General features: G+C 49.5%; 9 protein-coding genes across 9 annotated transcripts; 5 read left to right on the top strand and 4 right to left on the bottom strand.

Moving 5' to 3' along the window:
* Positions 1-16: 16 nt before the first annotated feature.
* On the top strand, positions 17-2,237 carry akuA (uncharacterized protein; the record flags this gene model as incomplete). The annotated part of the gene is made up of 6 exons (XM_057238785.1): positions 17-79; positions 134-748; positions 795-1,641; positions 1,694-1,797; positions 1,859-2,074; positions 2,127-2,237. 6 exons carry the CDS (start codon positions 17-19, stop codon positions 2,235-2,237), a joined length of 1,956 nt encoding a protein of 651 aa, XP_057101396.1.
* A 710-nt stretch (positions 2,238-2,947) lies between these two features.
* N7529_003257 (uncharacterized protein) lies at positions 2,948-3,166 on the bottom strand (the record flags this gene model as incomplete). The annotated part of the gene is made up of 1 exon (XM_057238784.1): positions 2,948-3,166. One exon carries the CDS (start codon positions 3,164-3,166, stop codon positions 2,948-2,950), a length of 219 nt encoding a protein of 72 aa, XP_057101395.1.
* Positions 3,167-4,432: 1,266 nt separating this feature from the next.
* Positions 4,433-5,344, bottom strand: N7529_003256 (DUF3431 domain-containing protein; the record flags this gene model as incomplete). The annotated part of the gene is made up of 2 exons (XM_057238783.1): positions 4,433-5,012; positions 5,103-5,344. 2 exons carry the CDS (start codon positions 5,342-5,344, stop codon positions 4,433-4,435), a joined length of 822 nt encoding a protein of 273 aa, XP_057101394.1.
* Positions 5,345-6,760: 1,416 nt separating this feature from the next.
* On the bottom strand, positions 6,761-7,782 carry N7529_003255 (U2-type spliceosomal complex subunit CWC24; the record flags this gene model as incomplete). Its single annotated transcript, XM_057238782.1, has 2 exons — positions 6,761-7,200; positions 7,248-7,782. 2 exons carry the CDS (start codon positions 7,780-7,782, stop codon positions 6,761-6,763), a joined length of 975 nt encoding a protein of 324 aa, XP_057101393.1.
* An 844-nt stretch (positions 7,783-8,626) lies between these two features.
* Positions 8,627-14,053, top strand: N7529_003254 (putative nuclear migration protein (ApsA); the record flags this gene model as incomplete). Its single annotated transcript, XM_057238781.1, has 2 exons — positions 8,627-9,100; positions 9,155-14,053. The coding sequence occupies 2 exons, from the start codon at positions 8,627-8,629 to the stop codon at positions 14,051-14,053; spliced, it is 5,373 nt and encodes a 1,790-aa protein (XP_057101392.1).
* A 679-nt stretch (positions 14,054-14,732) lies between these two features.
* On the top strand, positions 14,733-15,933 carry N7529_003253 (class I SAM-dependent methyltransferase; the record flags this gene model as incomplete). Its single annotated transcript, XM_057238780.1, has 3 exons — positions 14,733-14,817; positions 15,070-15,183; positions 15,236-15,933. 3 exons carry the CDS (start codon positions 14,733-14,735, stop codon positions 15,931-15,933), a joined length of 897 nt encoding a protein of 298 aa, XP_057101391.1.
* Positions 15,934-16,095: 162 nt separating this feature from the next.
* On the bottom strand, positions 16,096-18,142 carry N7529_003252 (DNA helicase ZGRF1-like domain-containing protein; the record flags this gene model as incomplete). The annotated part of the gene is made up of 2 exons (XM_057238779.1): positions 16,096-16,435; positions 16,488-18,142. 2 exons carry the CDS (start codon positions 18,140-18,142, stop codon positions 16,096-16,098), a joined length of 1,995 nt encoding a protein of 664 aa, XP_057101390.1.
* Positions 18,143-19,046: 904 nt separating this feature from the next.
* Positions 19,047-20,677, top strand: N7529_003251 (BAR and SH3 domain-containing protein; the record flags this gene model as incomplete). The annotated part of the gene is made up of 4 exons (XM_057238778.1): positions 19,047-19,160; positions 19,226-19,717; positions 19,773-20,049; positions 20,070-20,677. The coding sequence occupies 4 exons, from the start codon at positions 19,047-19,049 to the stop codon at positions 20,675-20,677; spliced, it is 1,491 nt and encodes a 496-aa protein (XP_057101389.1).
* Positions 20,678-22,011: 1,334 nt separating this feature from the next.
* N7529_003250 (ankyrin repeat domain-containing protein) lies at positions 22,012-24,069 on the top strand (the record flags this gene model as incomplete). The annotated part of the gene is made up of 1 exon (XM_057238777.1): positions 22,012-24,069. One exon carries the CDS (start codon positions 22,012-22,014, stop codon positions 24,067-24,069), a length of 2,058 nt encoding a protein of 685 aa, XP_057101388.1.
* Positions 24,070-24,513: the final 444 nt, after the last annotated feature.

Genomic DNA, 24,513 nt, shown 5'->3' with positions numbered 1-24,513 from the left:
TTGGTGATTTGCAATTATGGCTGAAGATAATTACGCGCGTGAAGAAGATAACTTCGAGGAAGAAGAGGTCGACGAGACCGTAAGTATAAAAGGCCAAGATATAGTTACCAAATGTTGACGGTTGCCTTGGCAGAGCTTTAAATCGGTGAAAGATGCGGTGCTATTTGCCATAGACATCAGTAGCTCGATGCTCAAACCACGTCCATCGCCTGATCCAAAGAAACACAGTGATGAGTCGCCCGCGTCTGCTGCATTGAAATGCGCGTACCATCTGATGCAACAACGCATTATCTCTAACCCTCATGATATGATTGGAGTTATGCTATATGGGACAGAGTCATCCAAATTCTACGGTGAAGATGAGAGTGGAGATCTCTCATATCCTCACTGTTACCTGTACACGGACCTCGATATTCCGTCTGCCCAGGAAGTCAAGCACCTGCGGTCTCTGGCAGCCCCAGAAGCAGGTGATGAGGACACACAAAATATACTGAAGCCATCTAAGGAGCCGGTGTCCATGGCCAATGTGTTGTTCTGTGCAAACCAAATATTTACCTCCAAAGCTCCAAACTTCTTATCCCGTCGGCTGTTCATCGTAACCGACAGTGATAACCCTCATGCAGAGAACAAGGCAATGCGCTCTGCTGCAACAGTACGCGCGAGAGATCTGTACGATCTTGGTGTCAATATTGAACTGTTCCCGATCTCTCAGCCGGATCACGAGTTTGATACCTCCAAATTCTATGACGTAAGTCATCAAGTCTGCTTTGCAGTCCCACACTCACACATCACAGGATATCATCTACAAAACATCGCCCAGTGACGGAGATGCCCCTGTGTACCTGCAGCCGGACACCAACACAGCGACGGCCAAAGGCGACGGCCTGTCCCTGCTCAACTCTCTGTTGTCTAGCATACAATCCAGATCAGTTCCTCGTCGTTCATTGTTCTCGAATGTACCCCTCGAAATTGGGCCGGATTTCAAGATTTCTGTAAATGGATATCTACTCCTCAAAAAGCAAGAGCCTGCCCGGAGTTGTTTTGTCTGGCAGGGAGGCGAGACTGCTCAGATTGCCAAGGGTATAACAACTCAAATGGCCGACGATACTGCGCAGGCAGTCGAAAAAGCCGATATCCGAAAGGCCTACAAGTTTGGTGGGGAGCAAGTCACATTCACGACTGAAGAGACAATGGCTCTAAGATCCTTCGGTGATCCGGTGATCCGAATCATTGGCTTCAAGCCACTCTCGGCCCTCCCTATCTGGGCCAATGTCAAGCATCCCTCGTTCATCTATCCTTCTGAGGAGGATTACGTTGGCTCAACCCGTGTTTTCTCTGCTCTGCATCAGAAACTCCTTGGTGCCAAAAAATTGGCTTTGGTGTGGTTCATCCCTCGCAAGAACGCCTCACCAGTTCTGGCTGCGATGGTTGCCGGAGAGGAGAAAGTCGACGAGAATGGGGTGCAGAAGATTCCGCCTGGGATGTGGATCATCCCGCTTCCCTTTGCGGATGATGTTCGCCAAATTCCAGATACCAATTACAACAAAGCACCAGATGAAGTAATAACCGCTATGCGCGATGTGATCCAGCAGCTTCAGCTTCCGAAGGCTGTTTACGATCCTACGAAATACCCGAATCCTGGTAAGATTGAATGCCACACTCTATTGGAAATTATACTGACTGGCTGTAACAGCGCTCCAGTGGCATTATCGCATTTTGCAAGCCATCGCTTTGGATGAAGATCACCCTGGAAAGCCAGACGACAGAACTATCCCAAAATACCGACAAATTCACAAGGTTGGTTGAACCCCAAAGTTTGAAGCTACGAGTCTATACTGACCTAATGCCTCCGTCACAGCGCGCTGGCGAGTATGTTCAAGAATGGGCCGAGAAAGTCAAAACCCATGTGGCGGAGACGTCTGGCGGAACCGCGGCCACTTCGATGTTGGTGAAACGAGGTCCCAAATCCAACGATGCGGATGGGCCTCCTTCAAAGCGGCCAAAGGTTGAACTTGGTTCCTCCGGGGTGGAAGAAGAGGTGAAGAAGAGTTTCGATAAGGGGGCTGTGGCTAAGGTAAGCACCGATGGTTCTATCTTGAAGGAGGGGAACTGACAATTGTGTGTAGCTTACGGTGGCCGTGCTCAAGGAGTTCCTGCATTCTCATGGCTGTGCTACTGCTGGAAAGAAAGCTGACCTTGTGGAACGAGTCGAGCAGTTCTTTGAGAAAAAGATTTAGGCGTATTACATGGTGTTTGCCGGGGCTAACCGAACCTGCCTGACTTGGGATCTTTGATCCACAATTCCTGGACTCAACTATGTATCATCAGTCAAATAATGAATTACGAATTCTACCTAAAAAAACAATGAATTTACGATGAACACTCCGTAAAGATAATCGGTGTCGAACTATTAGAAAACAAAAAACAAATGAGCAGTGGCTTTCGCTGGAATTGGAAGAGGAGGAGAAACTTGGGTTTCAGTCTCGAGCAGGCTGTTCAAGCTTTTAAGAGAACTGGTAAATGGTATATATGTATGTCGAGAAGATGGAACATAGTAAGGACTCACTGGAATGAGAATAGGAGGAGAAACTTGACTTTGGATCTCAAGAAAGCTCGGGAATCATCAAGCACATCCAGCTGGATGTTGTCTGTGTAGTCAGCTAGCAAACGTGCATTCACAGTATAGGATATGATGAGGATGAAATGGAATATACTCAAGTAATCTATGTCCATCTCCTCATCTGGATCCTTGATGCGTTCCTCAACTAGCTGATGATGAGTCTGACCATGGTTTGTGAGGTCGACTCCGTATGCAGATGATTGAAGCAAGGTCAAGTTTCTCATCGTTATGGCAGATAACGGGTGATTCCGTCTCAGAAAATCGTTCCGGTTATATGTTGACATAAAACCTCCCCGGTTGGTGAACTCATGCTATACAACCCGAATTTCAGCTACGGGTTCGATATAATCCCAGTAACATAGGGGTGAAAGGAACAATATGAGTGAAATGGGGCAGGGAGGTAGATACCTTGACTTCAGCGCCAGCCTTAGCCCAAGCAACCTTCCACGAGAAGTGCGTTACCTCTTCCCGCATGCGCTTTCTCTCCTTCTTTTTCTTCTTCTTTTTCTTCTCCTCTCCAGTCGAACCACGCTGTTGTGCTTCCATGTAAGTGGATTTCTTGTCGGACCAAACGATCGGGAGCTGATTCAATGTTTAACTCTGTGGAAGATAAGCTAAGCATATGTACTCGACGGTGCTAATGTAATATTCGGCTCTGATCCCACAGCGATGGAGTGGGAGGATTGGAGTTGATCTTCGATAGATGAATTGAAAGTATAGTCCATTTCGCTTAGGAGTCAAAAAAATCACAATAAGTCCTTGATTCGTATGTCATTTTTTCCATTTACCTACGTGTAGATAGAAATATATCATCAGTCGAATAATGAGTCACCTACCCTCTACCTATGCTAAGGTCGGGTTTGTTTATAACTTTTGTACTCGAAAAGTTCTACCCAACGAAGGATACCAAAAAAAGCGTAAAAGTTAATTATTTGCCAAGAAATAAAAAAAGATTTGCTCGCAGCAGGGATCGAACCTGCGATCTTTTGCGTATATAACTCGTACGAAATTGTAGAAATCATGTAAAGCAAACGTCTTAACCACTGGACTATGCGAGCAAATGAATTGATAAGGTTTTTCGTTTATTTTTCATTATGTAGAGCTAAATTTAAGAATTACAATCTCTCTATGGATTACATCCCTACGGTAATAATTCATAAGATCGACATGTAGATAGAGCAATCTGATAAATACTTAGGTCAGGTAATATAATATATATGCAAACTAGTGAGGACCTACTTTATACGTAGGGGATCGTGGGTTCATTTTACTACGATAACTTTTTGTCCCACCTAGTGTAAACTTGTAATTCTTACAAGCAAACATATCGCCACACGAATCGTCATACTGACCCTCTTCGAGACACGAAGATATAGTATACAGTTCTAATGTCACTACAAAGTACATGGTGGCTATCCCACGAGAATCTTGTAATGCGCAGGAAAAGATCATGATAAAGATATTCACGTTTCATTTATTTACTTATCCAAAGCCGATGAAGTATGTTCGTATGGGGACACTGTCCTCCGCGCTTGAACGCAAAAATTCTATTACAAAAGGACTCAAAGCCGTGAAAACTCCATATGCCGAACCGAGTGATCCAACTGCAGGAGCGTATGTTGACCAAATACACATGCATACTCGGCAAAAATATAACGCACATCTCCAGGATATGTACAGAAGCCCTGGAGATGCTGATCAAAAGAAGCCTCAACATTGCCCATAAACCTGGCAATAGCACAACTGTTCATCAGGACAACTGTTCCAGTTAGCAAATACCCCTAACACTCGAGATCAAGCAAACAAAACCTACTAAACACCCTGCATCCCAAATATGATATGCCACATAAACTCCATAACCCTCCCAGACTGCGCATCACTCAACTCCGTATCAATAACCCACTGCCGAAACCGCACATAGTCCTCCCTGGGCCTCGCCCGAATCTGGTCCCGCGACACAGCAAATTGCGCACAACAGGCCGCCCCAATCTCAACCGGCTTCGCATAGCGCACCCCCGGCTCCTCGACCTGCGTCGACGAAGACATATTCAGCGGCGGCGTGCTCGTGCCGTCAAAGACCTCCATCCAGATCTGCTCTGTGACATGGGCGTTGAAGCGGTGCGTCCCCTTACACCCGGGATTCCAGTTGCAGCGCAGATTGACATACCCATTGCGCTGGACAAAGTCCAGCTGCAGGCTGCGCATGGCCAGCACGTTGTCGTGCAGCGGGGCGTCGACGTGCCAGGCCATTAGGAAGCCTGCGCGGTGGGCGTGCAGGAAGGCGATTGTCGACGGGAGAGTCTCGTAGTGGTCGATTATGTAGGTAAAGTAGGCCATGGACTCGTGACCTTTGTTGTAGGGGGGTTGAGAGGGCAGCTGGGTTAATGCGTGTCTCGTGAGAGGGGTTGACGGTATAGATTGCGCGTTGCCAGCTGAGAATAGAAGTTAGTATTGACTTCAAATGGTAGTTTTAAGAGCGTACTCAGGGAGTTCTTGGGCGACCCAGTCTGTGTGTTCTTCTTCTAGCTTTGCCATGACGATGACTTTGTCTTGGGTTGTTACGGGGATGGGCGCTGGGGCATTGTTGCGGTCTAGCCATGCAACCACGTATGCGCCGGCGCGGTACTGATTGCAGAGGTCTTGGAGGTGGGCTTGGAGGAGGTAGAGGGAGAAGAGGAGGAGGGAAGAGACGCAAACTAATGCGAGGCGGATGTTGCCTCGCATGGTGATTGTTGATGGACTGGTACTGTTAAGCCATTGATGGAGGCGTGTCCTTTCCAAATGCAACAGAGTGAGTGTGTACAGGAGTAGGAAGGAATTAAGGAAGAAAAGGATTACATTCACGATGGGAAGAAAAGGATTACATTCACGATGGAAAGAAAAGAAGGGGAGAAAAAGTGCTAATTACAACAAAAGGTCATGCTCATATCATTGGCCACCGGGGGCGTTTTCAGGGGAGCTTTAGGTTCAGCACTTGTCCTTTGGGTTTTCTTAGTTGGTTTAAGTGGTTTTAGTGTTGTTTTAGTTGGAGCTTTGAAGCCGGGGGAAGGGGTAGGGGGCCGCTTTGGCCCTTGGCACTGAAAGCTTGGCTTTTCTTTAGTACCGTTGTACGGAGTAAAATTTGATCATTTAAGTTAGAAGGTGAAAAGGGGTCTCAACACAAGGACAGAATCGTCTAATTGGTAGAGTTCCCACCTAGTGGCAAACACGCGTGTCATTTGTTCCATGGAACGCACGAGGCGTTGGATAATGTAAACCGTTTTTTTTTTTGGTTATTTCTGCTGAACTAGTGCTGACACTATAAAGTAACACTGTGACTGTGGGGTTGTTCCACTGCTTTTTCTACACAGCCTCCTTCGAACAGGCAGATATATTATAACATTTGGCCTTGTCAAAGGGTCGTATGAACTCCACCCATAGCCGATCAGCATCATCCATGATGTAGCTAACGAGTTGGGCAGGTCAAAGCTTTGAACTTGAATTGGCAGCATACAATCTACAATATGGTTAACTGACAGGTACAAAGCATGTGCCATTATAGGTATGCGCTTTGTATGCAGGTCAATGGATGCATTAGGGTTAGATACAGCATGCGACTTCCCATGGTTTGTCCCGACAGCCGCTGTTGACGCTTATCGGTACCGAATCATTATTTGAGCGGGGACAGCTCGATTCTACGATTTTGTATATTGTACTGTACTGTATGTACTCCGTATGTGGGTAAATATTAATATTTAAGTGAAACGTTGTGATTCGTTCAAGTCTTTTACAGTAAAAGCGAGGCGAGGGAACTGTGAAATATTACGCTATCCGCGCAATCCTGCCGCGTGGCCGAAAAAGCCTTAGCTCCCTTCGGTACAATCACCTGGGCAAGGATCTGATTGTTGGAGGGGTTCAATCCCTTGGCCCTCGATGAGCTGTAGGCTTACGATTTAGAAGCCGCTAATTGCCAAATGATGTTGTAGCGTCCATCTCAGACCCAGTAGTTGAGACACGGCCGGAATTCCGATACCTAGGCATCCTTCTTAATCTAGAGTTCGGCTATTTTGTCTTTATCTTTCCCGTGATAATTGTTAGACATTCTCATGATGAATCGTATTACATTTGTTATTTATATACAGCCAGCTGTTTTATATCGTATCACTCTTCCTCATCGCTAACTTCCTCCCCATTCGCAATCGCCTCCTCGCGCATCTTGCGCGCCCGCTCTCGTTTCTTATTTAACAAAGCATTCAACTTCTTCGCGACGTTGAAAACACCTCCAGTCCCCTCGCCGCAGGCTGCACAAGATGGGGTCTTCCGATATCGCTGCAGCGCACAGGATTCACAAAAGTAGTGCCCGCATTTGGTGATAATGGGTTCTCGATAAGGATTCTTGCAGATGATACACGCAAAAGGAATGCTCTCGAGCAATTCATCCTCGTCATCCTCATCGTCATCTTCAGTGGCCTTGCCCGCACCTTGGCGCTGGGAAACCACCCGGCCGGTTAGTTGCTTGCCCTTGGTGTTGATTTCCCAATCACGGTCCAGCTCCCAGCCTTGTTTGTAGCTCTCACGGCTGTGCAGGAATTTACACGAGTCTAACCCGTCAGCATTGTAGAGAAACTATCGAGTGAGAGTGACTTACCGCCAAAACCACAGTATCCAGTCTGTTTCCAGTCCTTGCATACGTCCGGCGCAAAATCCGTCACTGTGACCGTCCGCACATTGGTGGGCGCTTTTATAGGGCCGAATTTCGACGGTGCGTCCGGATTTTTCTGAATGAATGATTGATAGTTGGCTGCGCCCTTGTAGGTTCCATCTGGTTCGAGGCCCGTCGCTGGCTTGTCCCGGGTTGTGCCTAGTAGGTTCTTTGCGGTGAGGTTCTCGTCGTACCAGTCGGAGTGTTTGGTCGCATCGTTGCTTTTGGTCAATGGGGCGGGTGCGGCAGTTGTTGGCTCTTCGGTGCGCTTTTTCGCATTTGCTGTTGATGAGGCTGTGACGGCTGCGTTCTTGCGACGCCTTTTGATGCGCCGGCCCTCGTCGTCGTCGGATGATGTGAAGCCGGAGTCGGAGTCTGAAGCTGGTGGTGGCGTTGCGGGCTTCTTGCGGAAGTTGCCTTTGCCCTTGGAGCGCTTCTTGAAGGCCACTTGGGGGATATCTGCGACTGTTTCTTCGGCCATGATATCAAAGGAAAAGAGTAGTGGAGGGGAGATATATGTTTCAAAGAATCTCCAGGTTCTCCAGATCGAATCTCGAATGCTCTCGAAAATGACTAAGCTAATGCAAACCTGACAAACCAAATCTCCTCACTTTGGGACGCGTTGAATGAAAATAGACAAGACACAACGGGATCAAATCACCTTAACCCTTGGAGTCTTCATTGCTTATAGTAAATTATATAGTAAAAATGCTATACTACTCTGTACAAAACTTCAATTTAGGAAAAATCGTAAGGGGGTGAATCTCAAACACCGGTGCCAATTGGCAATAATAGCACGTTCGGATTCTCGATCTTCTCTTCTCTTTTCTCCCCCGCCCGATGTCAACTCGACCTGTCCAATCACTCCCTAACACTCCCTTTTTTCTTCTATTTGTTTCATTCTTTTATACGTTATCATTCCATTCCTTTTTTTTGTCTTTCTTTTTCTAAAAAAAAACCCCGTCGATCATTTTGTGGCATCATTGCAGATCCGATCACTTTGTTGTGGTTGGTCGTAACTCTGCGCGCGTGTCTGGGCCAGTCATCTCGTCAGGCTCGAATCTCACTAATTCGCCCGATATCCCGGTGTTGTTTGTTTGGAATCATTCGGGATTTCCCCTCTTCCCACCTGTCGACTTCCATCGCATCAACATTAGCGCGCACCACCTTTTGGTCGCTGGCTCGACTAGCTCAGCGACAAGTTGCGACCGTTCTCGACATCCGGCCTTCGGATAATGCCCGCGATCTAGACTCGGCACAAAGATCAACGCGCGAATCTCAGATATCTCAACGGCAACTGTGTCCTCGCCAATAAGAGGATTCAGATGCCATTTGATGCCCCCGAATCTCAGATTATGACCGCTTCCAACGACGAGGCTGCCTTCCCTTCCATGGAAGACCCCTTCGTTTCAAATGGCGGGAAGCCAGCTGCCCCCCGCGACGCCCACCGATACTCGTCCTTCGACACGCAGCTGTTCAGCCTCAATGCTTCTTCGCCAGCACAGGCCAAGCGGGCCCTTGAGGCCCATCTGGCGGAAACGGAACGTCGACTGGAGGAGGCATCGAAACTCGGCACGGCCCTTATCGAACAACAGCAGCAATTGTCGGAGCAACTGAAGGAGGTCGAGCAACAGCAGGATGACGGGGAGATGGGTCCGGCGTTGCGACGCAAGCTCGCAGATTTGGAGAAGGAGTATAATGAAATCGGCCGTGAGTCGGCGCGTGCATTTTTGGGACCTAAGCGTCTTGCAGGTGGAGTAGAGGAGACCCAGATTGGGACACCCTCGTTTGATCAAAAGGTATAACCCGAACTCGACTGGTTCGAATTCACAAACTAACATCGATTATGACAGTCCCCATTGAGCCCCGCTTTGTTCGCTAGTCAATCGACCAACTCTCCAAGCAAAGTCAGTGTTCCTTCACGCAAGCAGCGCAACCAGCCGTCGAATCGTGTCCACGACATCGAATTTGCGACTGAAATCTCCACTTCGCTTTTGGCCCAGGTTCGCCAGCTGCAGGCCCTTCTCGCGGAACGAGACGAATCACTCAAGTCTGTTAACTTGGAAAAGTCGCGACTTGAGTTGGAAGCAGAGGGCTATGCGCAGCGAATTCGGGCACTTGATGACAGCGAGCAGCGCTATAAGGACGAGAACTGGTCTCTCGAAACGCAGGCACACGAGCTGATGGCAGCTGTTAGGGACGCAGCCGAACGTGAACAGAAACTCAACAGCACGCTGACTACGTCAACTGAGGAGAAGCATGAGGTGGAGCGAGAATTGGAGGAGCTCAGACAGGCCAACGCGAGGTTGCTTGAGGATCAGAGCCTCATGCAGAAGGCGAATGATGCCGAAATCAATCTTCTGCGTCGGAACCTGAACGCCGGCGACGCGGAAAAGTCTGCACTTCACAAGAAGCTTTTAGAAATGACCTCCCAAAACCAAGAGCTTGCCAAGGCGGTTGCTATGCGACTCCGTGACCATGAAACCCAGGGCTCTCGGGCTGTTTCATACAGCAACGAGGACGATGAGCGTGAGCACATCACCCCTGAAAGTTCTCCGCCGCCTTCTCCCAACAAGTTCACTCCTCGCCATGGCCATTTGGAATCGGAGACTCTGAAAAGCTCGCTCGGACATGCTCACCGCATGATCCAGAACCTGAAGAGCACCATTCACCGTGAAAAGACTGAAAAGATCGAGCTGAAGCGCATGCTGCAAGATGCTCGTGATGAAATTGAGACTCGCCGTCGCGAGAGCGCTGTGCCAAATGCGGCTAGCAAACGCCAAAAGACCAAGACTGATTCGTCCCGAAAGCCTCCACGTCCAGAACTTCTGGGTGCAGGCCGGAAGGAGAAGTCGTTCGTTGAACTCCACGATACCGATTGGGAAGACAACGCTGGTCAACCTAGCCCTACTCGGACCCACGTCACGTCGAGGCCTACTACAGCCCGCGCTCAGTCTCCGGATGAACCCAGTGATATCTACCAGACTGCTACCGAGGCGGAAGACGGCTTTGAAACGGCTAACGAGCGGGCCACTGCAACCGAGAGCGAAGCATTCCAAACCGGCCTCGAGAGCATGGCAGACGATAGCAGCGATTCAGCGGATCTCACCGAGACCGAGAACAACGTCCAGACAACTCCGCGCAACAGCAACAGAGTGTCCTCCATCGTTATGGCCAAGACGCGCAACCGCGACTCATACCACAGCACAGCCTCTGCCTCGTCCGACGAGGAGGACTTTGACCGAGGATTTGGATCTCCAACACAGATGCACATCTCCCGGCCCCGTGTCAAGTCCAAGCGCAGCATTTCTAGACGCATTCGCCCATCTGGAGAGGCTACATTTGCATCCACGAGCCGCCCTTCGAGTGCACACGAATCCCTGGCACAAAGCTTTGAGCAAGCGCCAGCATCCCAGGAAGGCCAGAGCCTATTCGCTGAACTTGCCGAGCTTGATAGCACTGAGGACGACGGAGAAGCAACTTCTCAGGCTTCAACCCCTCGCATGGAACCCACTGCTGGTTCACGCAGGCCCTCGGATGCAATGCTGGACGCGCCGCCCAGACCCACCATGGTGGATTCCGGTGTTATGACTGAACCTTGGGAGCCCTCAACCGTTGGCGCCGGCTTTGCTGCTGGCGCTGGTCTAATTGCTGGAGCTGCTACTGGTGCTCTTGCTACTCAAGTCGCTGAGTCTGGAGACGGAGAGATTGCAGAGGATCCTCAGTCGGTCAGCTCAGGAACACAGTGGACTTCGCAAAAGCCTTCGCCTGCTGATGGCGACCACATGGCAAATGTCGCTACCTCGCCTCAGATGCTCTGGGATGAGCAAGCGCAGCAAAATGTCCTTGCTCAACACAACCTTCCAGAAATGGGCATGGCAGACGTGTCATCTCAACAGACCATGCCTCTTGCGCCCAAGCGACCTGAACTCAGCGTTTCTTACATCAACGGAGGTATCACCACTCCAGTGAAGTATGAGCTGCCCACGCCGGAAGTGCCGGAAATGACGATATCTTCGATCTCAACCCAGACCACTCATCCCGTTCTACCAAAGGTTCATGTGCCTGAACCAATCATCAAACATGTTGATGTCATCAAATACGTTGAGCGTGAGCCGGAACTGCCCGAGTTGACCTTCTCCTCCATCACCACCCAGTCCACTACACCTGCCAAAGCAACCCTTGCCGTGCCCGAGCCTGTCATCCAGTACGTTGAAATAATCAAACACGTTGAGCGCGAGCGTGAAGTACCTGAATTGAGCTTCTCGTCTGTTGCATCTCAGTCGACTGCACCTGTGCACGCGGTCCAGGCTACTATCCCTGTACCAGAGCCCATTGTCAAATACGTGGATGTGATTAAGCACGTTGAGGTTGAGCGAGAGCGTGAGATCCCAGAGTTGACCATCGCTTCCATCGAGAATCACTCTACTGTCCCCGTGAAGGCCATTCTAGCCAAGGCGGAGCCCATCATCGAGTACGTTGATGTGATCAAGCACGTTGAGGTTGAACGAGAGCGTGAGATCCCAGAGTTGACAATCGCTTCCATCGAGAATCACTCTACTGTCCCCGTGAAGGCCACTCTAGTCAAGGCAGAGCCCATCATCGAGTACGTTGATGTAATCAAGCACGTCGAGCGTGAGCGTGAGGTGCCTAAATTTACCATCTCGTCCATCGACAACCACTCCACTGCTCCTGTGGAGGCCACCAAGGCGGCCCCTGTCATCGAATACGTCGATGTCATCAAGCACGTCGAGGTTGAGCGTGAGCGTGAGATTCCAGAGCTGAGCTTTTCTTTTATCACCACCCAATCCACTGCCCCCATCAAGGCAGCTCTTCCTGAGCCTCAGCCGCCTGTCATTCAATACGTCGACGTCATCAAACACGTTGAGCGTGAGCGGGAGGTGCCCAATTTGACTGTCTCTTTGCTTGACCCTGCATACACTGTGCCTATTGTTTCGAAGCCCCGCGTTGTCCCTACGCCGGCACTGTCGTACTCCTCTGTGCGCTCCGTTGAAACCCAACCAGTGCGGTCTACACTGCGTGTCATCCCTGCGGCTGTAGACTTCTCTACTCAGACCGAGCCGGAATCAAAAGCAACCGGAGCTGTTGTGGCTGTGCATGAAGACGAGCCCGCTAATGCCACTCGCAGTCTGGACGGCGCAGGTAACAGTGATCAGCTTAATGGTGCTGGTCTGGCTTTGAACGACATCTCTGGTAACAGTCTTGGTCGTGCTGCTAAACGGCTTTCTAGTTCCGTCATCATGGACCAGGGGTCTCAGACTATTCTTTCCTCGAAGCAGATTGACCAGATTCTCTTGGAACGTTCCTCGCGCCCGCTATCCTCGGACAGCCAGGTGACGGACCGCTCCAAGGAGAATGCCTCGGTCACCACTACTGCGTCCTCCTACACACCTAAGCCCGCTGTTCGGCCTCGCCTCTCACAGATACAGTCTACGAAGTCAACGCCCCGCCGACCTACCAGCGCCACCAGTCAATTGTCCAATGTCAGCACCTATCCCCCGCTGCCTGTCGACCACCGGGAAGCCATCATGGCAGCCGAAAAGAAATCCATCGACGTGGCGCCTCCATCCCCTACCTCTGTCATGGGTCCACCTTTGGCACCCGCCTCTGCATACCGCATGAACTCCCAGCGCCCGTTAACGCCAAGCGAACAAGCTGCGCGGGCCGGATCCGCAAGAACTGTTTCTTCCCAGGCCAAGATGAGACGAGGAAGCCAGAGTCAAATGTCTCGACGATCCTCGGTGTCATCATTCGCATCCGAGCTCGAAGAGCGTTTCAATATGAACCCCCATGCCGGGCCCATGCCACAGGGCTACGGGCCCAACACTGATCCTCGCATGATCCAGGCTATTACACAGACCATGATCGGCGAGTTCCTTTGGAAGTATACTCGCAAGACTGGTTCATCAGACATGTCCTCGACACGACACCGACGATACTTCTGGGTCCACCCATACACCCGTACATTGTACTGGAGTACACAAGACCCGCAAACTGCCGGAAAGAGTGAGATCCGCACCAAGAGTGTGCCGATCGAGGCTGTCCGAGTGCTCCCCGATGATAACCCATATCCCCCGGGTCTTCACTGCAGGAGCTTGGAGGTTGTCAGTCCTGGCCGACGGGTTCGGTTCACGGCTACGACGAGCCAGAGACACGAGACTTGGTTCAACGCATTGTCATACCTGCTTCTGCGGGAGACCAACGACAAATGCGAAGACAGCAACAGTGTAACTCTCGACGATATCGACGAATTCAACCCCCCAAGCTACAACTCTGGTACTCGCCAAACTGCCCGCATGTCGTTCTCCTCCCACAACAGCCGCACGGTCCGCAAGCAGCAGCAGCGCGCCGCCTCGGCCATGTCGATGCGATCCGCCGGAACTCCCGGCGGCCGAGCATCGCCAGCACTGAGCTCCCCCGTGCCAAACTCTACGTTGCAAGTTCCCGACGGTCAACGCTCCTCTTCCCGACTGAGCACAATCTCCAGCTCGATCCGGGGCTCTATTGCAAGCTTGAAGGGTCGACATGGCCAATCTCCCAGCATGCACAACGAAAGTCTCCACGGCCAAGAAAGTGCCGATGACCTCAGACATGTCATTGAGATTCAAGAACAAGATCGACTCGAGAATGTCCGCGCTTGCTGCGATGGAAAGCACGACGTTGGCTCCCTCTCTCGCACAAGTCGCTATAGCCCGCGAGTCGATCGCATCCACTCACCCCATCCTCACTGAATCGAGATTGGAATTTGCGGGTCTGTGGGCAGGTCCTCAACCCAGACGACTTGAGTCTAATACGAGTCTCTTTTTTTTCTTCCTCTTGTCCAAGAATCCCTTCTAATATCGTTTTTTTTCTTCATCTTGCATCGGTCAAAAGCCGCTTGGATTTTTCTCGATCTGTTTCTTTAAGACAAGTTTCCAGTACCTTCCCTGCTTTCCTTCACCGTTTCTTTAACCAGATTTCATCTCTCCTACATCTCTGTCCTTCATTCACTCCGAGTTGGTCTCTATCGTCCAATCTGATCTTTCCTATATTCTCTTTCAGGTTTCTGTTCATAATTTCATGCCGTCGTATACCGACAGGCTCCACTCTTTGGCCATTTGCCTATGATACTAGATATAGTGCTCAATTTCGTTGGATTGTGTCTGATTACTTGGAAGCTTGACATGTAGGACGTCTGAGCCATCTTCGAATCAATCAATTGTAGGATTTGATGTCTGTCCATTGTTTTTTTTTTTTTTTGTCATAAGCACTACCTGCCGTGCATCGATGCTGATTCGCAGTTCAAACGCCGAAGTCCCCGCATAGCACCTCATTATCTACGTCACGTGCACGCCCTATACTTTCTAAACTTATTCTACTTCCACATCTTTACTTTCTCCATTGATTGAATTTGATCATTCCTCGGTCATCATGTCTTCCGAAAGTCCCCCACCGCTCTTTGAGCGGATGTCCTCGTTGTTGGACCCAGGACGGATCATGCTCTGGGCAATGTCCCGTAAGTACAGACTCCGAATAGACGCCGCGTGGCATAGATTCCAATTGCATCTTATTCAATGCGATTGAGGCCTTATATCCACCTTGATTCCAATGCTGCTCTATGCTGTACATCTTCGGCGTTACTCTTTTGTACTCCTTCTCCTTTATTGTATCCTCTACAGCACTCCATCTAAGAGATATGATATATCATCCCGCTTCCCACATATCAACACACCTAATCCACCATGAAATTTACTAACCCAACCACCAGACTATATCCAAGTCTTCGGCGAGACCATTCTGAAAGGCCAACTCCTAGCCCCATTCACTCAAACGCAAAAACTCCGTGACGAAGCCTTCGGTCGATTCTGGATCGACTTCACAAGTAAGTCACCTTACCACACTCCTCTCAAAACCACCAAAGCTAACAACCCCAGCCCCCCGTCAAATGTCCTCAGACCCCAACAACACCGAAATACCTCCCCCAGTAGGGTCCTCGGCGCTGATCCCGCCCCTCCTCCGCACAGCAAGCGGCGTAGTCCTAGACATAGGCCCTGGCACAGGAACCCAAATGCCCCTACTAACATCCCCCTCCATAACAGCGCTGTACGGACCAGAGCCCTGCACATCCCTGCACGGCGCGCTCCGCGCAAAAGCCGAGGCAGAGGGCATCTCCTCCAAATACCACATCCTGTCGACGGGCGTCGCAGCCGCGGATCTTGTTCCTGCACTGCGGAAGACGTCGGGTGTGGTGGATGCGTATGATGCGGATCCTGCTGCTGGGATCTTTGATACGATTCTTTGTGTGCGGGTGCTGTGTTCGGTGCCGCAGATGGAGAAGACGGTTGATGAGCTCTATGCTATGTTGAAACCTGGGGGGCGGCTGCTGGTTACGGAGCATGTTGTTAATTCGTGGAGGAGGGCGAAGGGGTCGTTTGTTGCGAGGGTTGTGCAGGGTGTTTATACGCTGCTTGGGTGGAGGTGGTTTATTGGGGATTGTGCTTTGGATCGCGATACGGAGGCGGTGTTGAGGGCTGCTGGTGGGGGGGATGGGTGGGAGAGTGTTGAATTGGAGAGGAGCTTTGAGTGGTCTGCTATGCCTTATCTTTCTGGCGTTTTGGTGAAGAGGGGTTGAGGTTGGTGAGAAAGTCTGGAGAATTATGCTTGTTGGGACGTGAGTTGTATTTGAGAGTAAGATGGGTAGTTATATTGTTTATCAATGCAACGGGTATCATTTTTATACATTCGTTCGCATCATTGAGCATGGTCATAAAAGATAATCCGGGGTATAGATGTCTCATTCATTCGGTTTCGGTCGTCCGGCAGGCCAGAAGTCAAACAGATCCAATGCCTCAGATGTCCAGGCACCTTGCTCGACGGTTTCGGTTGCAATGGCGACCGTGTTGACGGAATTTCTTGCTCGTTTCTGGATACCAGTACCAACCAAGGCAGTGGGGTCAGAGACCGATTTTCGCAACGGCGAATCAACAGGTCGTCTCCCGTTCAGCGCTCTGATAGCTGATGGTTGGAATCTTGAACCATCTAGCATTTCGTCGAACATGAATTGTGTTGAGGTGGAAGGCATGAACTCCTCGCTGCCGGTGGGCTCAGATGCCATCGCCGGATCAGAGGCTGTCCTGTATCAATGTTAGGCACCGAAAACTGATTGGTGGGCGGGTACATACTGACTCTGGTTCTAGGGTGTTTGTGGCATATCCAGGATTCGCGCTACCCAGTGGCGTGTTTGACGTCGTTGATGACGGTGTCCGTGACGCACTAGGTAATAATGCACTGTACATGAGTTTTCTGCGTGGTTTACCAATACTCATTCGGAGAGCCGCCGTGGGAGGTTCGGATGGCTTTGTTGTTGATGGGCAAGAGGGAGGTGGCATGCTGTTGGGTGCTTGCTTATCTGCAGTCTTCGCAGGCTGTACATTGTTGGAGACTGCAGGCTCAGCAACAGGTCGAGCGGTGGAGGAATTTGGGGTAGTCAAGAGATCGCTTTTTGATACTGGAGATATATTCCTTTGCGGTTCGATCGGCGGGACCGACGTAGGAGCAGGCGGCACATCTTGTCTCTGCTTCTGGAGGTTGATGGGTGCTTCCTTCATGCGCAAACTTCCCCGAGGCCGGGAAGCTTGTGCGGCTGCCGGTTTCTCTGCTGGTGGCTGAGTGATGGAAGAGTTTGATGTAGTTAGGAGATGACTTCTTGTAGCCGGCGGTACAAGCCTTTGTGGCTGAGGCTGATGGAATGGCTGTACTTTAGTCGGCCGATTTTCACCAACGGTCGGTTGTTCATCTGCACGCAGTTTCTCCCGAGGCCTGGGCAACTCTACTACCGTTGGCTCCACAAGGATGGGGTTTGACGAAGAGGTTATCGGTCTTCGAGGCTGCACAGATGGCACATCTTTGGGTCTATCGGTTGAGGGCTTTGTAGGTGGGGCGGTTTTGGTCGCTGGTCGGATTATATTTTCTGGGGTAGGTAGACTGGAGCTCGGTGGAGATGAAGCTGGAATCGAGATCCTCGAGAAAGAAGGAGGACCAGATCTTTGCAGCTGTGTTAGTTTTGACAGGGCTGGTCTTTGTTGATGGTTTGTCGGAGGTCGGACAGTTGAATTGCCACCGATTCTGGTTGCTTGCCTTGCCAAAGGGGTTGATACCTGTTGTGACTGGACTCCAGCGGTTGGCTCGGTCAAATCAATGACTTGGCTCTGGGGACGTGGGCTTCTCTCTCCCGTTGGATGCACCAACGATGTTTTTAGTCGCTTTGGCGCTCGTTCAGGCTCCGGCCTTGCAACTGGCGGGGGAGGGTTTCTTTGCTCATACGGAGAAGCAAATTGTCTGACAGGGGTCTTTTTTATGCCCAGTAAATCGTTGAGGGAGCGGAAGGGCTGGGATGAAGCCGAGGAGCAACGAATTGGCGCGGGGACAGTAGCGGGGACAGTAGGGGAGGCAGCAGTGGAGGCGCGAGGAACTTGAGACATGGGATCTTTGTTTCGTGGCGAGCCCTGGCTGGATCTCTTCTTTTCATACAAGTTGGTGATATCGGTTTCTGTCGTTCCCATGTTCTCGCCCACCTCAATCAAGACACCTTTGTCCAGCTGCATTTCATCGCCATCTTGGACCTCGTCGAGAGACCGCCAGTGGTGGTCACCGATAAAATTGCCTTGATCATCATAGACCATCACACGCTTGTTGAACTTATGGTATCGTAAGTTACCATCGTGCCATCGTTTAGACTTGCGGCGTAGGTCGTGGGTGTACAGACAGCGGAATTTGACGACTGAGGCGGTGACCTGTGGGGAGGTCGGAAGTGGTCGCGTCGACAATGGTGTAGACATCATTCTGGCACCAGGATCTAACCAGCTCAGTCATGATTGCATCGCGTTACAGGCGACTTTTGCAGGTGGCTCTCACGTGTGTTGTCGTGTTAATTGAAAAACGCGATAAGCGGATAAGGAAAGTTCGGCCTCAGGCATAACTATGGGGAACTATGGAGTCAAAACATCTGCATTTCTTCTCTTTTCTCTCCAGGGCTGACCTCTTTTTACATCAATTGAATGGTGAGAAATAGGCATAAAGCATTTTCCCCCTCAAATTTGGTAAATATCATTCTTACATTGTGTTTATGCAAAGGCATGGATATGGATAGGCAATGTGGACTTCAAACAAGACAGAAGATGACCAAGAAGGGCCGAGGTCCTTTCTTGATACTACTGCGTTCATTCCTCTGGATCCTTTCTGATTGGTTTGTTTCTTTCATTTCTGAGTTTGGCGTCAATGCAAGTTTCAGACTCGCAATGGCCCCCAAACCCCAAAGTCTGCGTCAACGCTGGCCAACAAATAGCATTTGGAATAAATGCGATAATCTTTGTGATTCATTGTGCCAAATTTATTCTCAAGGGTTCTAAATGTGGACAAATGATTCAATGAGAACCTTGATCTATACACCACTTTCTCCAATTAATATGTGGGGAGTTGACGAGAGAGCCGCATAAGACGCTGAAACACTTGGGGCCAAAACATGTGTCATGGAGGGGGTTGGGCTAGCCCCCTTCTCTTTTCTTCTTTCAATTCTTGATTTTAATTTTTGAAAACTGGCATCGGTTCCTGTTCAATCGTATATAACGTCGTCTTTGTTTTTCCACCGACGTTGTATGTGCCAACTCTTATATTCACTTATCACTTCAAAGGTTGTCCTCTCCCCGCTTTCGATCCCAGAGTTTCTGAGCCTCTCCATCATTCAATATGCAAAACATGTCGAGGCGGTTTGGTCGCATGACGACGAAGTCATCGGCAGATGACAGCCAGATCGCTGTGCTTTTAAAAGACTTCGACGACGCTGATATGCTCCTAGGGAAGGTAGGCAACAATGTTTTCCCCGACGCGCGTCTTGTCGCATTTACTAACACCCATCATTTGATTAGATTACGGAGTCGACCCAAGCCTGGCGTGATGCCTGGATCTCTATTGCAACCTACCAGAGTCGTATGATCGATGAGTTTGACGGCCTTTACGGTCCTATCATCGGCTCCTCAGAAACTCCATCCAATCACAAAGCCGTGGAAACAGACTCGGTCAGATTAGGTCGAACAAATCGACTGCGCAAAGAATACGATGAACTCCGCACCGATTTAATGGAGGAGCTTGGTGCTGTGGATATCCGCATGGCCCAGCCAGCTGCGAAAGCCAAGGAATCCCTATTGCCGATGAAGAAGACTATCAAAAAGCGCAATGACAAGAAGGTGAATAACACAATCCATGATTGTAGAAGAAATTTTGATGCTTATGTTGCACCCCAGACCGACTTTGAGGTCTCCCAAAGCCGGGTTGATAGTCTCATGAAAAAGCCCAAACGCTCCGATCGCGAGAATGCAAGCCTGGCCAAAGCAGAGGCAGAGCTTGCGATTACAAAAGAGGTACATATCTCAAAATTCGAATGTTGCAAAACCACTGAATCTAATGACATCGCAGGCGTATCAAGCTGCCGACGCTGATCTACGACAGCGACTCCCAACACTAGTTGCGCTCATCTTCTCTCTCACGCCATACATTCTTGAGGCGCAGGTTGACATTCAAAACCGCATGCTTGCGCACTATTACACAGTTCTTCACACCTACTGTGAGGAAGAAGGATTCCCATCGCCCCCACCAGACATGGACCAAATAGTGCAAGACTTCGAATTCGCCTTCAACCCCGTGCGAGGAGAAATCGAAAACTTCGGCTGTTTAACACAAGGAAAAGCCATGCGTCGAGCATCCGAACAACAGGAAAACAAAAAACGCCCCTCAATCGGAGGCCGCACAGCCAGCAATATTTCATCAACCTCACTCTCCTCTTTCCGCAGAGGTTCTCAAACACCAGCATCGTCAAGCCAAACGCCAATTTCATGCGTCCCAGAATACCCACCTTCACCCCCCTATCAACAACGTTGAGCCGCAAAAGCAGTGCAATCCCCGTTGGCAACACGGCTGTTTCCCCGCCCGCGTCCACAGGTGGAGACTATTTCAGCCCCCCACAACCAATCATGCCAGCCCTACAGCCAACCCCACAGCCAACCCCACCAGGCGTGATGTCGTTCTCTCCCGCTGGCCCAAAAATCGATCATTTCCAGTCCACCGTCTCGAGAGGAACTACGCCCCTTGACCCCATCGTTGCCGCTATAGGCAAGAAGAAGCCCCCGCCACCACCCCCGACAGCGTCCCGTCCTGTCTTCGTCACGGCCTTGTATGACTTTGACGGCCAGGGGACTGGGGATTTGGTCTTCCGCGAGGGAGATCGCATACGCGTTGTTCGCAAAACCAATAGCACGGATGACTGGTGGGAGGGTGAGTTAAGGGGCCAGAAGGGTCCTTTCCCTGCGAACTATGTGGAGTAATTGGTAGGCGAGATCGGGGATTTTTCAATACATACATACGCTGGATCAATTGATCTCTTGGAGTATTGAATTTACCCCGTACTGGGGTATACGATTAATGAATAATTTTGTCTTCTTGGTGGTGCTATTTTGTGTTTAGTTTTTTCTGCAGTCTAGGGAAATTGTATGAAAGGACTTGTTGATACGAGACTTTTTTCCTTTTATATACATATAACTTCCAAGTTTGGATACTGCCGAACTTAAACCTCAATCAGGCATATCCAGTTACTTGATGAAATAAAGATTTGAGACGCAGCGAAGCTTTCAGGGACGCTCAAGGGGTCTTTGTGCATACAAGAAGCTACAATCGAGAGATGTTGAGAAAACAACTTGTACCTATTTCTTTGAAGCTCCAGACATAGTATGAATTATGTACCTATCTCTGATTACCTCTACGGAGTAGAAACGGTGTCTTCAATCCAACGAAGAATCACTTGTTTTGCTGTCCGCACCGTAACCTGTTTTAGTAAGTCCGTCCGAAGATAAATTACATATGCAGATAGCCTAGTATTTTGTGTCGGTGTTAGCTTCTAGATTGCGATTTGTTTTGCAAGCTTTGTATGCGACTTTCCGTGGCCATGGGTTTATTTTAGCAATTTATTGAATTCAGGGGCTGAGCTGAAATTTGTGCAAGTCCGTCGTCACAGGGTGTGACGAGATGGGATTCTTCGGCGCGTATTTTTGTCACCAGTTGCGGAACAATGCGAAAACCAGACACCCAATCATTCTCATCCACGGGCATGGGTATCTCAGCTTGTTCCAGTAAGTGATGCCCCGAAAGCAATCATCTAGAACAGGACAAACATTCGTTTTAGCTTGACACCCAATTACTTAGCACCCTTTCGCTTGTTCACTGGGCAGCAATGTGTAGTATTCGAACTCGTCTACCCTTGTTTCAATGGATAAGCTTTACTTTCCCATTCATCGCCTGCTCCAGCTCTACCTAAAGACAATATAAAGATCTCGCGGCGAAGGTCGAGAATATTTTTATATTACTACCCCTCCCCCCCAAAAAACCATTCGATGGTCAGTTCGGCCCGATCCCCGTAGTGGACCCCCCACTCCCTTTTTTTTTAGCCTACCCATGTCATCCTTCTACGCGCTCATATCAAATTTGTATTTTAAGCCAAACATACGTGTCACATTCTTTAAGTGCTATGACTCCTGTCTTTATTCTTCTTAATAGCCATCTTAATGGAAGGAAAGAATCTTCAAACACACAAAGTCACCCGCGAATCTCCTGTTCAGTTCTCAGTCAAATCGCAAACTAGAACATAAAAAGCAAATCTCGACAGATGGATCTTTATGAAGCTGCGAGGCAAGGCAGCAACGATGAAATAGAGTCTGCGGTCGACGAGGGGTTCGATGTCAACACCCGTGACAAAGATGGGAAAACCCTTCTTTGGTTTGCCGTACAGGGCGGCCATTCTGATACATGCAGAATTCTGATTGCTCGAGGAGCTCGCGTGGAAGAGCAAATCCCTGATATTCTCGAATTCGCAGTTCAAAGGGAGCATATCGATATTGTTAAACTACTGTGGCCACACTGCAAAGTGGAAAGGCAACATCGATGTTTAGAAACCGCTATCTCACTGGGCTTTCATGGAATCGCTGATTTTTTGGTTGGAACTCAAGAGTTCAAGTATCAGCACTCCAAACCCAGTGATATTGAGATGCTCATGAAAGACGGATTCTCGGGACGAGAGATTGCAGCTTTTCAGCACTGGGAAAGATTTATCTTTGTGCGGCAATCGGAGAAGCTCAATTTGCATCGCGTCTTTTTTGACTACGCCCTCCTTCTCGCGACAAAGGCCGATGGCAATGTGGGGCTTCGACTAGTGAATTTATTGCTTGAGGGCGAGAAACCTTTGGCCAACGCAAATTGCAAGATCAACATCAATGGGGAGGTTGAGACACCCTTGACGAATGCTGCCGAGAAAGGCAATTTGGAAATACTGGCTGCTTTGATTAAGCACCCTCATACAAGATTGATGATATGCGGCAAATATGACTGGCCTGCTTTTCTCCATCTGCTGGCGAGCTCTGAGTCTATCTCCTCGGAAAAAGGCCGGGCCATAGCACGGACGTTGTCCAAGCAGACTTTTTCCGATTCGTTCCTGATTGATGACAAGGAAGCTCGTCTGGAAACTGTACTCAAAAACGTCCTTCAGCTCGGAGACGATGCTCTTGTGAATCAGGTGATCGACCTTGTCCAGGGCGCTGCAGGAATTTCCATTCTGCCTCTATTGATTAGAGCAAATGTGACCAATGGCTCGAGATTGATTTCGAATAATGTGACTGCACGCGCATCCAAGCCTCCGCCGATACTCTGGGTGTTGCTTTGCAACTTTTTTCAACGTAATCCAAGCTCGGAGGCCTGGAAACTATTTGTTCAAGTGGCAGAGTTTTTGGTTAAGAAGGCGATCTGGGACCCAATGATACTGGTGTGCCTCAACTCACGCAACTTCGCTTTTGTCAAGCACCTATTCTACCCTCTCGACGAGGTTCCGCCGAGGGAAGTGGCAGAAGAAACATTGAGGGGAGTTTCTCAAGTGTCTACCGACCAATCCCTCGTAAGGATGTGGGTTGACAAAGGCTTTGCCAACGCCGCACTGTGGAGCGCCATTCGATCCGGGATATGGAGGAGCCCAGCATTCGAAAACCTCCTTTCATTCCCCCATATTGACCTGGATGGGCCATTTCCCCGCGAAAAGAGCTCAGATAAAGGAGAAACAAATAATAATTCACCTCCAGTGTCTGTCAAACCAACCGGCGAAAAACGAAAATTCCCTTTCAGCCAACCTGCGGGAGGTCCCCAAAAGTTGCCCGTTGAACCCGTTATGACGCAGAACCACGCCTACCAAGACTATCAAATGCAACTCATGTTATTGGAGCAACAGAAAAAGAGGCGATTAATGATGGCCTGGCAGGAGCAAATGAATATGACAATGGGCAAAGGAAGTCCGGCTAGGAGAGTGGGAACAAGCCCTCTGGCTTGGGCTGTGGCAAATCGTAATGTTAAGCTTGTGGAAGTTCTTCTGCGCAGTCTGCGTGTCAATGTCAACTCACAGGACGCTTATTACCGAACCCCTCTCATGCACGCCATTGCCGTCAATCACTGCCAAATTGTGGAGAGACTGTTGGGAACTAGAGATATTGATCTTAATTTGCGGGATGATGAAGGTAGAACTGCTGTCTTCCATGCAGCGCAAACGGGAGATTTGCATGTCATCCAATTGCTCACTGAGACCAACAAGGTGGATTTTTCCATTCGGGATTGCAACGGCGAAAGCGTCCAGGATATTGCAAAAAATATTGGAAAACAAGATGTTTTAGCTGCACTTCCTACTTGAGAGCACACAGGCGTGATCGGAGCAGCAGCCCTGCTTTATTCAATATGGAGACCGAGAAGTGGGATGAATAGGATTCAAACGCATCTTGACTTCAAATTATTGTAATTCAGAGGAATTCTATTGACCATCATATTTCAGGAGGCATGGGTGAGGCTATAGATACAGCATGAGGTCCGAGTTGATTCACTAGTTATGGCGGGGCGGTTGGCTTTGCGGTGGTAGCATCCGTTTTAGTAAGGTATCTTCTCACAGCGCATATCGGCATGTCCAGGAACTTTACGAGACCCATTACAAGATTTTGCATTAAGTCCATGAGACCAATTCGAAGTTAGAGATTTAATTTCTTTTTAGCATAATGAATGCTTTGTTAAACATTAAAAATGAAGGCAACTTTAAGAAAAAGTCTAAATCGTAATGCGTCGAGCTTCCGCTTGCTCCCCGCAT

This window comes from Penicillium soppii, assembly GCF_028829465.1.
Source record: "Penicillium soppii strain IBT 18220 chromosome Unknown utg000003l, whole genome shotgun sequence".
NCBI classification, from domain to species: domain Eukaryota; kingdom Fungi; phylum Ascomycota; class Eurotiomycetes; order Eurotiales; family Aspergillaceae; genus Penicillium; species Penicillium soppii.
The sequence above is the reverse complement of the archived record's forward strand: the minus strand, read 5'-3'. Positions and strand labels throughout refer to the sequence as shown.